At 35.3% G+C, this 12,137-nt stretch overlaps 1 protein-coding gene across 4 annotated transcripts in view; it reads right to left on the bottom strand.

Annotated features, from left to right (window-relative positions):
- The window catches only part of RELCH (RAB11 binding and LisH domain, coiled-coil and HEAT repeat containing), a 76,916-nt gene that overhangs the window by 9,684 nt on the left and 55,095 nt on the right, over positions 1-12,137 (bottom strand). For 2 of the 4 annotated variants that reach the window (XM_014255599.2, XM_088060007.1), the window contains 10 exons: positions 11,642-11,765; positions 10,845-10,893; positions 10,381-10,460; positions 9,479-9,585; positions 8,799-8,898; positions 4,824-4,906; positions 3,821-3,884; positions 2,149-2,287; positions 1,680-1,796; positions 607-695 (listed from right to left, as the gene is read on the bottom strand). In XM_014255599.2, the coding sequence (XP_014111074.2) occupies positions 607-695; positions 1,680-1,796; positions 2,149-2,287; positions 3,821-3,884; positions 4,824-4,906; positions 8,799-8,898; positions 9,479-9,585; positions 10,381-10,460; positions 10,845-10,893; positions 11,642-11,765 (952 nt within the window). Of the gene's footprint in view, positions 1-606; positions 696-1,679; positions 1,797-2,148; positions 2,288-3,820; positions 3,885-4,077; positions 4,161-4,823; positions 4,907-8,798; positions 8,899-9,478; positions 9,586-10,380; positions 10,461-10,844; positions 10,894-11,641; positions 11,766-12,137 lie in introns of those variants that run through there. The other 2 variants (XM_088059988.1, XM_088059998.1) reach the window with 2 other exon arrangements.

Below are 12,137 nucleotides of genomic sequence, written 5' to 3'. Positions count from 1 at the left end.
CCTGGCTCTGTCCTCTTTGGACCCTCTCTTCAGGTACTGATAAAATTCACCCAAGCTTTCTCTTCTCCAGGCTGAACAGCCCCAGCTCCCTCATTTTCTCCTCCAGCTCTTCACTGGACTCTCCCTACTAAGTCCATACTTTTGTACTGGGGAGCCCAGAGCTGGACACAGTACTCCAGATATGAAGTGTACCCTGGGTATTTTAGGACTCTACTTCCATAATACTTAAAAATTTCTTTCCTGCACTCCACCAAGTTTTATCTGCATTTCCATGGATTTATTTTAGCCATTGATTTTAGTGTATCCTTGGTTTGTTTAACATAAAGATGGTAAAAACATTTCATTTTTCTTCAGTCTAGGAAGAACTTTGTGTTCCTACATCTGTTTCTGACAGTTGAGCATTTGTCTGCAGAGGTCCTCAGCTTAGAAATACATTTTACAAGATTTTACTACTTTTGAAATCATGTGACATATTCTTTATTAAAAAAACTCCTAAATGCCATGTTTCGATACCACTTATGAGCAACCTTAACTTCTGGTTTTAAATGCCATCACATTTCAACTTCTGCCACCTACATCTCACACTCAGTAAACACAGCTGCTCACCTCGTGCTCTGGAGAGAGATGTTCCATGTCGGTTCGTAAACACTTCAGTCCTGGTAAAAAGTGATTGACCATTAAATCCTCTGAAATAACTAAAGCCCAGGTGGTTAAGGTATTTATTATAAGGATTGCCTTCTGAAATTATACTTTTTTTTCCTGTCTTCTGATAATATTGTTCTATGGAACACAAAGGCAGCAGCAAAACTAAGAAAATGACACAGCATTTGACACTTCATGACTAATAAAAAGGAAAAAAGTTCTTAAACATATTTAACATCATGTATTTCATACATCCATACACTTATTTTAGTATTTTTTCTTTTGTGGTTTTGTTCTTTAAAGTATTTATCAGATCCACTGTATGGGGTCTGGATGAGCTGGAGTTAATTTTCTCCACAGCAGCCCTCAATGCTGTTCTTTGCATTGGTACCAAGAAAGGTGTTGGTAACACACCAGTGTTTAGGTTACTGCTGAGCAGCACTGGCACAGCACTGGTGCTGTCTCTCAACATTCCCGGCCATCAGAAGGGTGGGGGAGGGCAGACAGCCTGGACAGCTGACCCAAACTAACTAGAGGGATATTCCATACCATACGATGCCTGTTCAGATATAAAAACTAAGAGAAAGTGGTGGCAGCAGTGGAGCAGGAGACCATTTGTTGTTATGATGTTTGGCTTCTGGAGTGACTGCTACATGTGCTGAAGCCCTGCTTCCCAGAAAATAGCTGGACATTGCTTGCTAATGGAAAGTAAAGAATAAATCTTCTGTTTTGCTTTGCTTCCATGCACAGCTTATGCTTTATTGAACTGCCTTTATTTTGACACATGGGTTTTTCCTCCATCTGATTTTTTCCCCAACCCTCACCCATCCTGCTGAGGAGGTGAATGAGAATGGCTTGGTGGGAACCTGGTGTCTAGATAATCCATGATATTCAACATTTCTGAAAACCTCTCCCTTATGCTGAAAAGATCATGTTTTACACTACAGATTCAAAGACAAACTTAGTTATTTCTCTAATATTAAACTTCTCTCACCACCAGAGAAATAACAGCTAAACTTCCCCTGAAAAAAGGATACAACAACAGGAAAGAGCACTGTAGGATTCAAACAGGTGGGTAGCAATATCCAGTCTCTTCGAATCAACAGACTGCTGGTTGTTGACCAAGGCTAATTTGTGCAAGTGTGGAATAACAACTGGAAAAGTAAATACAGGAATAAGTATTCACAACTGCTTTTCACAGACTTGTTTAGCATTAATCAGGTGCTATGTGGCAACTGCAGGCACCTGAAACTAACACATCAGCATGGAATAAGAACTGCAAAAAATTGCTTTTGATGGGATTGCCCTTGCACATTCAATGGATTGACTCAAACTTGAAATAAAAATTTGTGGTTTCACCACCTAAAATAAAAAGGAATCTTGGAGTATCTTTGAAATAGTAACAATTTACAGAAAAGATAGAAAAACCCCATCAATGTAACCAGCATACTTACTAGCTTTTGGACAGAGAGAGGAAGACTGAATCTTCCCATGGATGCAACTTACATTCATCTCTAAATCTGGGCTCAGCGTTAGGTCCAACTCTTCCAAATGTTTTTATGATTTCTGTGTGCAAAGAATGTTGGTCTTGATACTGAGGGTCCTCCAGGAAAGATGCCAGCTGCATTTTTACTCTCTCCAGAAGCTTTAATATTCCCAGAGAAACAGAAAGAACACAAAAGAATGAAGATGGTAGAAATTGTTATGATCAGTTCAGACTATATTTACAATCTTCTGTATTTCAGATGGCAGATCTTGGACTTTCTTCTAATTTACGGATTTTTTTCTAACAGGATGTTTCAAACCCTTCAGTGCAATTCTATGTTTCAAAGACTTGTTATCAGGGTTTTAATCTGATCTATCTTTTAACAACAGATAGGGGCTCCCATATAGCTGATCTTTCCTCCTGAGGTCTTCTTGAGTCTGATACTCCCTTTTTTTCCCTGTCATTACAGTCTCCCTCTTACTATAAATAACTACAGAGTTTTCCTGTTTAATTAGAAATCAATTAATGGCATAATGTAGCTGAATTAATAAGCTGATTTTTTTTTTTGCAGAGAAGAGGGATGCAAAATTAACCACCAGAAAATCAATGGAATTAAAAAGATTTCCTCAACTAAAGGCTACAAAACCAAAAATAAGATGAGATAGGTATTTAATTTGGATTCAAAGTTGAAAAAATAACATTTTATGGTGCATTTTGGAAGGTGCTATCAGCTCTTTACTCTAAGGCTTATTATAATTAGTGCAATGAATACAGTAATTTCTGTGTGGTAACAAAACAATATTCTTCCCAACTGATTATAGGCATGCATTCCAAGCTACAAAATTCTAATGTTTCCATCTTCCAAGTACGTGTGAGTCATCACCGACTTGACTCACATTACTCACATTTCCTCAGACACATTCTTTTAGAATATGCTGAAATTACGGGAAGAATGCAAGCTCTGCAAAAAGCTGCAAGGACTTACAGAAGAAATTAGATTGCACAGCTGTTATATGAAATGAAATCCAGTTTTTTACTGCTTGTAGCAGAATTCTGTCTTCAGAATTCTTATCTATTACCATAGTATCATCATTTAAAAAATGAGGAGGAATTTTATCTCAAATTATCTTCAAGGACTACTTTGCTAATGTCATTATGTCTTTCAGTGCCATCATGGACACCAAGGTCTAAGACCAGCAGATATGACTGGAACAAAAAGAGTCTTGTGCTCTTCTAAAGTATTTGCGAGCCAAGCAAGATATCCTAAAGCATCTAAAATGGTACAATATACAATAGTTCATTATGTAGATGTTTTTTGTCAGCATTTTAAAATAGAGCTATTTCATTTGGAAATAATGGAGCTAGATTTCACAACTGTTCCGGAGGTTTTAAAAAACATTTCGAGCATGGGATTTCCCATCTTCTAGCACAGGCCTCCCCTCTACTTATCTGTCTCTGTTTGTTTATATTTGGTTGAAATTTAGAAGGAAATGTTTTTATTAGTTATAAGGGTTGGTTTGTTTAGGAAAAAAAAAAAAAAGGCCATTGCAAAACCTGAAAGTACTTTGGAAGAGAATATAACAAAGAAAGAAAGAAAGAAAGAAAGAATTTATGAGTTGCCCTTTCTTTTATTCTGGATTAAAAAACCATCCACTTATGCTATGAAAACACAGGTGACAATAGGTGTCTTACCTCTCTCTGAGTAACAGTTTCCATGATGGTCCCAAAAGCAGGGATTGTAGCAATCCTTACTGAACTACAATGGAAGAATAGGGTCTTTAAGTTTTATTCAACATCAAGAACTAAATCACTTAAATAAAAATTTAAAAATTAGTACTTTTAAATTACATTAGTTTCTAGCAATGACAAAAGAAAAATAAAAAAGAAAAAAAGAAAAAGCAGACCAGGAAAAAGACAGGATTAACTCAAGGTTTCAGTCTGAAACTCACAATTCAGGATCACTGGACAAGGTAACAAGGGCCGGAGCAACCCGCTTGTCAACTAATGCTTCACTCATGCCTCGAAGAGTCAGCTGTAAACCAGTCAACATGCAATAAAAAACGCTTTGGTAAACTTGAAGAACTGGGTTAGCTGTGACTGAGGATGGGCAGGCAGACTCTTGGGGTTGTTCTTGGTTTAGTCACCCACACAAGACATTAAAGCCACTAAGACTCTGTTCATGCTGGAGCATCTGTTAGTAACAAGTTGTTAGTGAGATTAGCAAAGCATCCCTCCTTAGCTTGAAAGAAATACCACATCAGAATGTCCAGGGAATGAAGTGCCACGGTTGCCTATCAGAAATGATATGCAGCCAAAACCACTTTGCATTTCATTAATGCAGATGATACTTCATTTTGCAGTAGCAAAGCTGATGGCATTACAGAATAGTGGTATCCAGCTTGCTGCTAGAAATGATGTAAGCAAATCTGAAAACTGAGAACATGATTAAATATAGAAAACAAAAAATAAATTACATGGACTTAAGTTTTCTATTTAAATTTATTCAGCATTTTTATACAGTTTAATTCCAGATGTTGCAGTAAACCTTTTTATTTAGAAATAAGTGTTTTAAAGGTTACTTTCCTTTAAAAGTAATTCAATTTTTGTTCAGCTAGATTAAGAGACAAAACTGATGGTTATTTCTTTCTAAGTATTAAGAAGGATGCTAGGTATATAAGACAGTCAGGGAACTTACATTTCAGGGTCACTGGAGAGAGTAATGAGAGCAGGAACAACTCTCTGAGCTACCAGAGTTTCATGTACCCCCTTCACCAACAGCTGAATGGTCGGAGCAGGGGGATATCACAGGTGATGCACGGAAAGAGCGAGCACAGTATCATGGGAAGAAGAACGGCAAAACCAAGAGAGAGAAAGAAAAAACACAAAAAGCAAACCAAAATTAGAAGCTAAGCAAATACTGCTACACTAGAGCTTCATAAATGCAAAGGCATGAAGAAAGCTAAAGTGGTCTGGCAATCAGCACAAACGTGACAAATTCAACAGTACAATGTTTTCTTTATTTTCAGATATTTTAAAACTTGAACTCAAACCTTTAACAAATAACTGCATGTATTATTTCAGATACATTTATAATTATAAATAAAGTTATGTATAGTTAAGAACTAAAGCAATGTCAATCTGAATTTGACAATTTTGTGTAAATGCTGTTCCTAACCCAACACAACATTATTTATCATAGTAGTTGGCTGTACCATGCAACAGAGAAGTCTTTACTAGGTTTCCCCACACTGAGTGATACCTCTCACACCTTTTACAATGAGACAAACAGCACCTTCCCAGATGCCAAAATATTTTCCTGAAAGTCATTCAGGACTCCTTGACATTTAACAACCATCCAAGCAGTATGCATGCTGGTCTGTGCACATAGGAAATGGAGACTCTTTGAACTATCCATGAAATGTATTTCCTCAAGTCTTTTTGCAGACTAAAGAAGAGATATTTGTTGCAGTGCATCCCAAACATTAAAAGCTTGAAATCACAGTAAAATTCATTAACCATGAACACAACAAAGTTGTTTGAATCCAGATGTTCCCAAGTGATCTTTGACATTACCTGTGTAGTTATACACAGGCATTTGCTGCCTATGTTGCAAATGCCCTTTATATGCTTCCTTCATATAAGAAACTATGAATTTTCAAACAAAGTTGCAAACCTTTTGCATATTCAACAAAATGTCAGCTTTTGTCTTCATTAATAAAAAGAGGAAAGATTAGCTATTTCCATTCTGTGTCTCATGTAAGGAAGTCTGCATGTATTTGGAGGTTTTAGGAAATAAATATAAAAATCTTATCAGTAAGTTTATATAAGAAATATGAAATGTGTTTTTAATATTTAGCTATATTCTGATTACTCATATCACATAATGAACACAAATTAAATTCTAAGCTTTTCCCCTGAGAAAAGCAGTAGCTGTCAGTATATCAGTACCAAAACCAGGCAGTATTTACATTCTCTAAGTAGAGAACATTTTATATTCTGCAATTTGTTAGAGCATTCCTGCTTTACCAACTCTGAATTTAAACCAAAGTAAGTTATGAAAGATTGGAAGGAGCCTGACTTTTCTGAAGCTTTTATATAAAGCAGTCGTTCCTATTAAGCAATATTTGTGTTTGCATGTATGTGTGTGCATGCATGAATGCACACAGACATGGAACAGAGTGTGGCCTCACTGACAATTACTGGAGAAGGAATAATGGGGAGAAGCTGTGTAAGAACATATTATTGCTGCAAAAGCACCTCGAGTGGCAAAGTTGCAACTCCTACACTTGTTATTCACAAAGTATTAGGATGTCAGTTCAACTATATTTTAACATTAATACATTTCACAATTATTTACATTGGCAAAAACTCGAAGTACCAATCTGTTGAGTTCATGGGCTACTCGTCAAACAGCTGTTAAGGACCACAGCTCACTGTTTACATATGATGGTTTTACTCTCATACATAGCTTTACTAATTTTCACGTTTATTAAGATAGAGAATGCTTATAATTTTCAATCTTGGACAAACAGGGACTTGAGTTTTCTTTACCAACCTTCATTTAGAGAAAAGCTTAGCACTTATACAGTGCTTTGAAAAAAAAGCCCAAATGCTTGGGATTTGTATAATTAGCAAATAATTTAGAATGATCTCAGCTTCATTCCTGTCTGGTCTCCCTCATTTCTAAGTATGGTAAAGTATAGTGAACAGATGCATTCCATTATACAGAAAATAAAACATGCTTTATAATACCAGTGTCATTTTGAAGATGTGTGTTCCTAGCCTTGAACCCAAACAGACCAGCAAAGCTTATGTATAACTCAACTATGTGCTTCATGTTCAAATCAGAGCTATCAAATCTGTTTGCATCAGCAATCAAATGGGAAGCTGCTGACTAAAAATATTAATACAGAAGCAACTGAACAGCTGGATGGGCAAAGCCATCTAGCAGCCTGTAAGGTTAGAGTGGGACAGACAATGTATATTGTTACCTTTTTTTTGATTCCTCCAGATCATTACTCACACATACTACAGCTTAAAAATGGTAACAAAGCTTCCTGCCCCAAAGAAGCGAGGGAGTGGAAAGGCCCCACATCACTTCTGTGTCCTTCCAACCCTTAACAGACTGTAAAGGTTTGGTAAAGCAGTCAGGCCTGCAGTCTCTGTGCTGCTCAGGATCTTCACTGTTCTCATATAACTATCCTGCAGGTCACATACTCTTCATCCTATTACCTAATCACTGGGCCAAAGCCCAGTCAGCAACTCTGAGGTTACAGAAATTCCTTGAGTGATAGAATCTTCCAGTAGTGAAACCAACTCTTACTACCTCTTAGCACAGGTGACTTCCCAAATTTACATAATACCATGTAAAAATATGTATGCCAAGGCCATCTAGGAAACAGCAATATGCTACTATTTTCAAGAAAAGCATTTAAAAGAAATCTGTATAGGCTTTGGTAAAAATTGAAATATGCTAAGAACCAATATATGAAATAGCATGCATAAACTGCCTAAAAATAATCAACATGCAGCTGTATTTGAAAAGAAGTTGCAACCAAGACAACAGCCTGTTGTAACTGAGGTCTTTCACATGTTTGGCTAATGTTTATTAGGGAAAAAAAGCTTATTATTACAAATAGGACATAAAATTGCTTTTGTGAGAGGGAAAATATGCAAATAGATTTTAAGGGTATCAAAAATTGCCATTTCCTTTTTAAAAGGAGGGGCCAAAGAAAAAATAAATCAGAAAAAAGGACATTGTTGGATGTTTTCAACTGAAGTCTCAGGATGGAGCTTGTTGTGGTTGTTTACTGCTCTCCCTGCTCTGACCTGCAGAGTGTCACTAAAGAAAGCTAATGGATATGTTAAGTGCTCTTTTTTTCTGAGGCAGACTTAAGACTTGTTTTTGCAAATGGATACAAGATGTCATGTTCAGCTAGAGATCCCTTCCAAAGCTCTTCAAAGGAGACAAATATGCAAGAAATGCACAGAAAGAGAAGAAAAAAGTAATGGTGATTAGAAATATGTGTTTCTAACATGCAAATGACAAAAAGTTCTTTTTTCAGCCAGTAGAGTATGTCCCACAGTTTTTGCATATGCCTTTTAAAGTGAACATTTGATGAAACAAAGACATGTTGGGAAAATAAAAGCAAACTTACTAGGTATAAGTTTCAGTCTTTATTCTGACCAGAATTTACAGATGTTAAGGGAAAAAGGAAGCTGTCATTATTTGAAGCTGTAAATTGTTTTAAAATTATTTTAATTTTTACAAAAAATATAAAATTGGTTACATGCATGTCTTCACTACCATATCTGGTACAAAGAAAACTAGTTTGAATTACAATGCAAGTGCATTGTATGAGCATACACAAGACCTACCGAAAATGGTAAGCTGTGTATTAGACTACTGATGATATATTGAATAGCAAAAGCAGAAGTTAAAACTCAGAGATGCTTATCTTTAACTACAGGCCTATAGAAAGATGTGCTGTTGAACAGAGAACAGATACAGAAACAACTGAACAACGACCTCCTGCTCCATCACACAGTACACAGCTTATTTAAGTTGTTTGTAATTTTTAAGAATGTAGCAACATTGTCTGATTGATCCCTGTTTTAAAAAATAAACTCTAGTTTTAAAAAAGGTAAAAACAGTTTCGATAGCACTTACCTCAAACATTCTAGCAGCTGTACATCGAACAAGGGCAGAAGTATGGACAACACCATACCACAAAACAGTTAATAGTAGCTCATGATAAGCTGGGTTTGCACTAGAAGAAAACAGTTGGACAATTGATCAAACAAAAATACTCCCAAGCCTTGGATACGTTCTTTACCTCATAAATGCAGTCTTAAGAATTCCTTGTTCAACAAATCTAAAACTCCAGAATTTATCTTTTCTGAAGGAGAGAACATATCTCATTCTGTAAGACTCGCAACATGTTGCAGACTAGAAACTATGTTCAATTATTAATTCAATTAAAAGAACCCCAAGCTCAACTTTAAGAACACAATTTTCAATGAATTATTATATTGAATGCAAATACATGCATAGAACAAATGAGAATAGCATGGTAAATACAAAATTAATTTCCATTGTAGTCCATATGAGTTATTTTTGTGGAAATTTTTTGTTTGGATTTTGGTGCTCCTCTTTTATACTTCAGATTATTTTTTTTTTACTGCCACATTTTTAACCTATAAATTACATTTACACTGGAGGAAAAAAGCAAGTATACCCTTTATTCACCCGAAGCATCACAGTTACTTAAAATTACAAATAGATTAGCAGCTTTTAGTAAAAACTTCTAATGTATTTAGATGTAGTCAACCCCAAGGTATATTCTTTACCCTAGTTCCACAAAGGAAGCTTTCAGGCTATCAAGAGGAGCATGGGACAGTGAGAGCATGGTCATTACATCTTCCAGGAATCCAACTAACAGCTTGCGGTCTTCTTCCTGAAAACAGGGAAGAAGAGAGTACAATGATGAATGTGCTGGAAGGATTGCTGAGATTGTGATGGCAACCTACAGCTGCAGAGGAGACAAACTATAAAAAAGAACAAACGAGATTAAGCATTTAACAATCTTCTTAGGAACGTCAAATATGTGGTTAAAGAACAAGAGCCTTTCAAAGCAAACACACGAGATTGTGTTTCATCAACTAAGCGCATACTCATGCATAAATTCTTTTATTAAAGAAACTTTTAAGAACATTACTTAAGCACATTTATGACTCCTGCAAGTTTCTAAGTCATAATCCAATAAAAATTTGTAAGGTTATGAAGAATTTATTATTTTTAAATTTTTATTTCTTTTTTAAGATATGTATGTACTAGATTTTGACTGCTCATTGCTGTAGTATTAGGTAATATTTATAGCGTCTTTGTTTTAGTACTAGGCAACATTAAAATTTTAAGATTCCAACTAGGCTTCAAATGTCAATTTACCTGTTTCAATAAGTTTTGCACCATGATGTTTGCAAAGTTCACAGTTAAATGGCCAGGAACCCATTCCAAGAATAACATCAATAGAATTTTGACAGAGGGACATGGTCACACGTGATCTAAATGTGCATCACTACCTGACTAGAAAACTTTGCTTGTAAATGTACTTACAGCTGCCCATTTATCTCCCTGTCTTCAACGCACAAGAACAGTAAGTTTTCAACAAACACAGTAATGTTTAGTATATTTTAAAATAAATTTCGCACACCATTATACATTTAACAAAGAAACAGAAACCCAAACCTACCTGAATGTAACATGTAAGGACCCCTGTTGCATAGATGGGAACTGTGGCTTTTGTTAGCACTCCATTACCTGCTGTGGAATCTAATGAAACACAGCAAAGAATTGAGGTTTTATACATACAGATGAGTTCAGAACATATATATTATATATAGTGGACTTATATGTGTGTATTTAAGTATTAGAGATTTAAACACCTTTTTATATATACATGAAGAATTTATATGCATGTATACACAAATGTACTTAAATAATAGTCAAGCAGTATTTGGATTTGAGATTTTTTTTTTACTTTACACACAATCTACAACTTCAGAGTGTTCCACTCAGATTAAGATTATATTTTTCAACATTTCACAAAGATAACAAATTTGAGAACTGCAGCCTGAAAATGTTATTTGAACAAGAGATTGAAAATTTTTTCCTGTTGCAGTTAAGATCAATTTATGTCAGTAAAAAGCTACTTACCTATGTTTTCCTCAGACAGTCTTAAGATTTCCTGGAACTGTGGTTTTACCTATGCAAAGGATGATGAATCTCTTGTAAGAAAACCTATTACCAGTGTAAATTAACTTAGAAAAATGAAAAGAATTGCAAAATAACCCCTCCACCACAAAAAAACCCAATGAAACAACAACAATCCTCTCTCCAGAGGTAGTATGTACTGCTAACAGAGTTTTATCTTTAGGTAATCCTCTCATGTTTGACAACTTCTCTTGAAGTATTTTTAAATTATATTCAGAAGACATTTTATTGAGAAAAATCATATAACTCATTGATAAAAATGTTTACATCCCACCTACAGAAAATATTTCAGGCTGAGAAGGCATCAGCTTCAAAAAATTTAATCAAGTAAAGCTTGATTACTTATGTACACCACAAAGAGTGAACAGTATGGTGTTCTGAAGAAATAAAGTCATTAAATAACACAATGAGGATAATCTCTCCTACTCTTTCTGTCATTCACAAAGGAAATATGGCAAAAATAGTTTTTAAAAAAAATCGTCCCCGTTTGGGCAAGACTAGAAGGCCATTCTAAAATCACCAAAACCAGAAAAGGACACAGATAGAGCTCTAAAAGTAGCAGGTTTAAATGTACTTATGGAAAAGCATCAATGTGACATGAAAATATGAATGGTTACAAAGTGTAGGTGTTCCGACATACTGTAAAATATAGAAAATATTTTACAATATTGTTATATGTCACCATATTAATATGGTTATCAAGGTACTCTTTATGTAAAATATTTAAGGTAATATCTTACCTTAGTGTTTGTAAAAATTTTCCCAAATGTCCTACAAAGTCTCCAGAAAAACCTAGAGAACTCATGGACACAGGCAGTTGATGCTACATTGATCTTGCCAACTATTTCTATAAGCTGTGGTAGCCTAAAAATCAGGACACAAAAGGATATTAAACATGAGTCTGATTTTTTGCTTTTGTCCATATTGTATAGATTTACTGCTTATATTAATAAATACATGCACACACAGAGCACAACTGCTTCTAACAAAATTAGCTATATGTTCTGTACAATTCCTAACCCATGAAGAAAGCAAGGGTTTAAGTGCCAGAAAGGTCTGTCCCACATTTTCAAACATCTGTTGCTATCACGGAATAGTCAGAGTACAACAATCTTTACTTCCCAAGAGAATTAACTATATCGATGCAAAAATAAAGGAACAGGCTTTCAGAGCAAAAAGTCACCTACATGTTTTGCAAGACTTGGTATCTTCTGAATAAAAACAAAGGCAATTCAG

This window comes from Pseudopodoces humilis, chromosome 1 (assembly GCF_049639895.1).
Source record: "Pseudopodoces humilis isolate 2021_Gansu_Grassland_sample_001 chromosome 1, ASM4963989v1, whole genome shotgun sequence".
In the NCBI taxonomy this organism is placed as follows: Eukaryota; Metazoa; Chordata; class Aves; order Passeriformes; family Paridae; genus Pseudopodoces; species Pseudopodoces humilis.
Note: the sequence above shows the minus strand (reverse complement) of the source record. Positions and strands in the feature narration are given on the sequence as shown.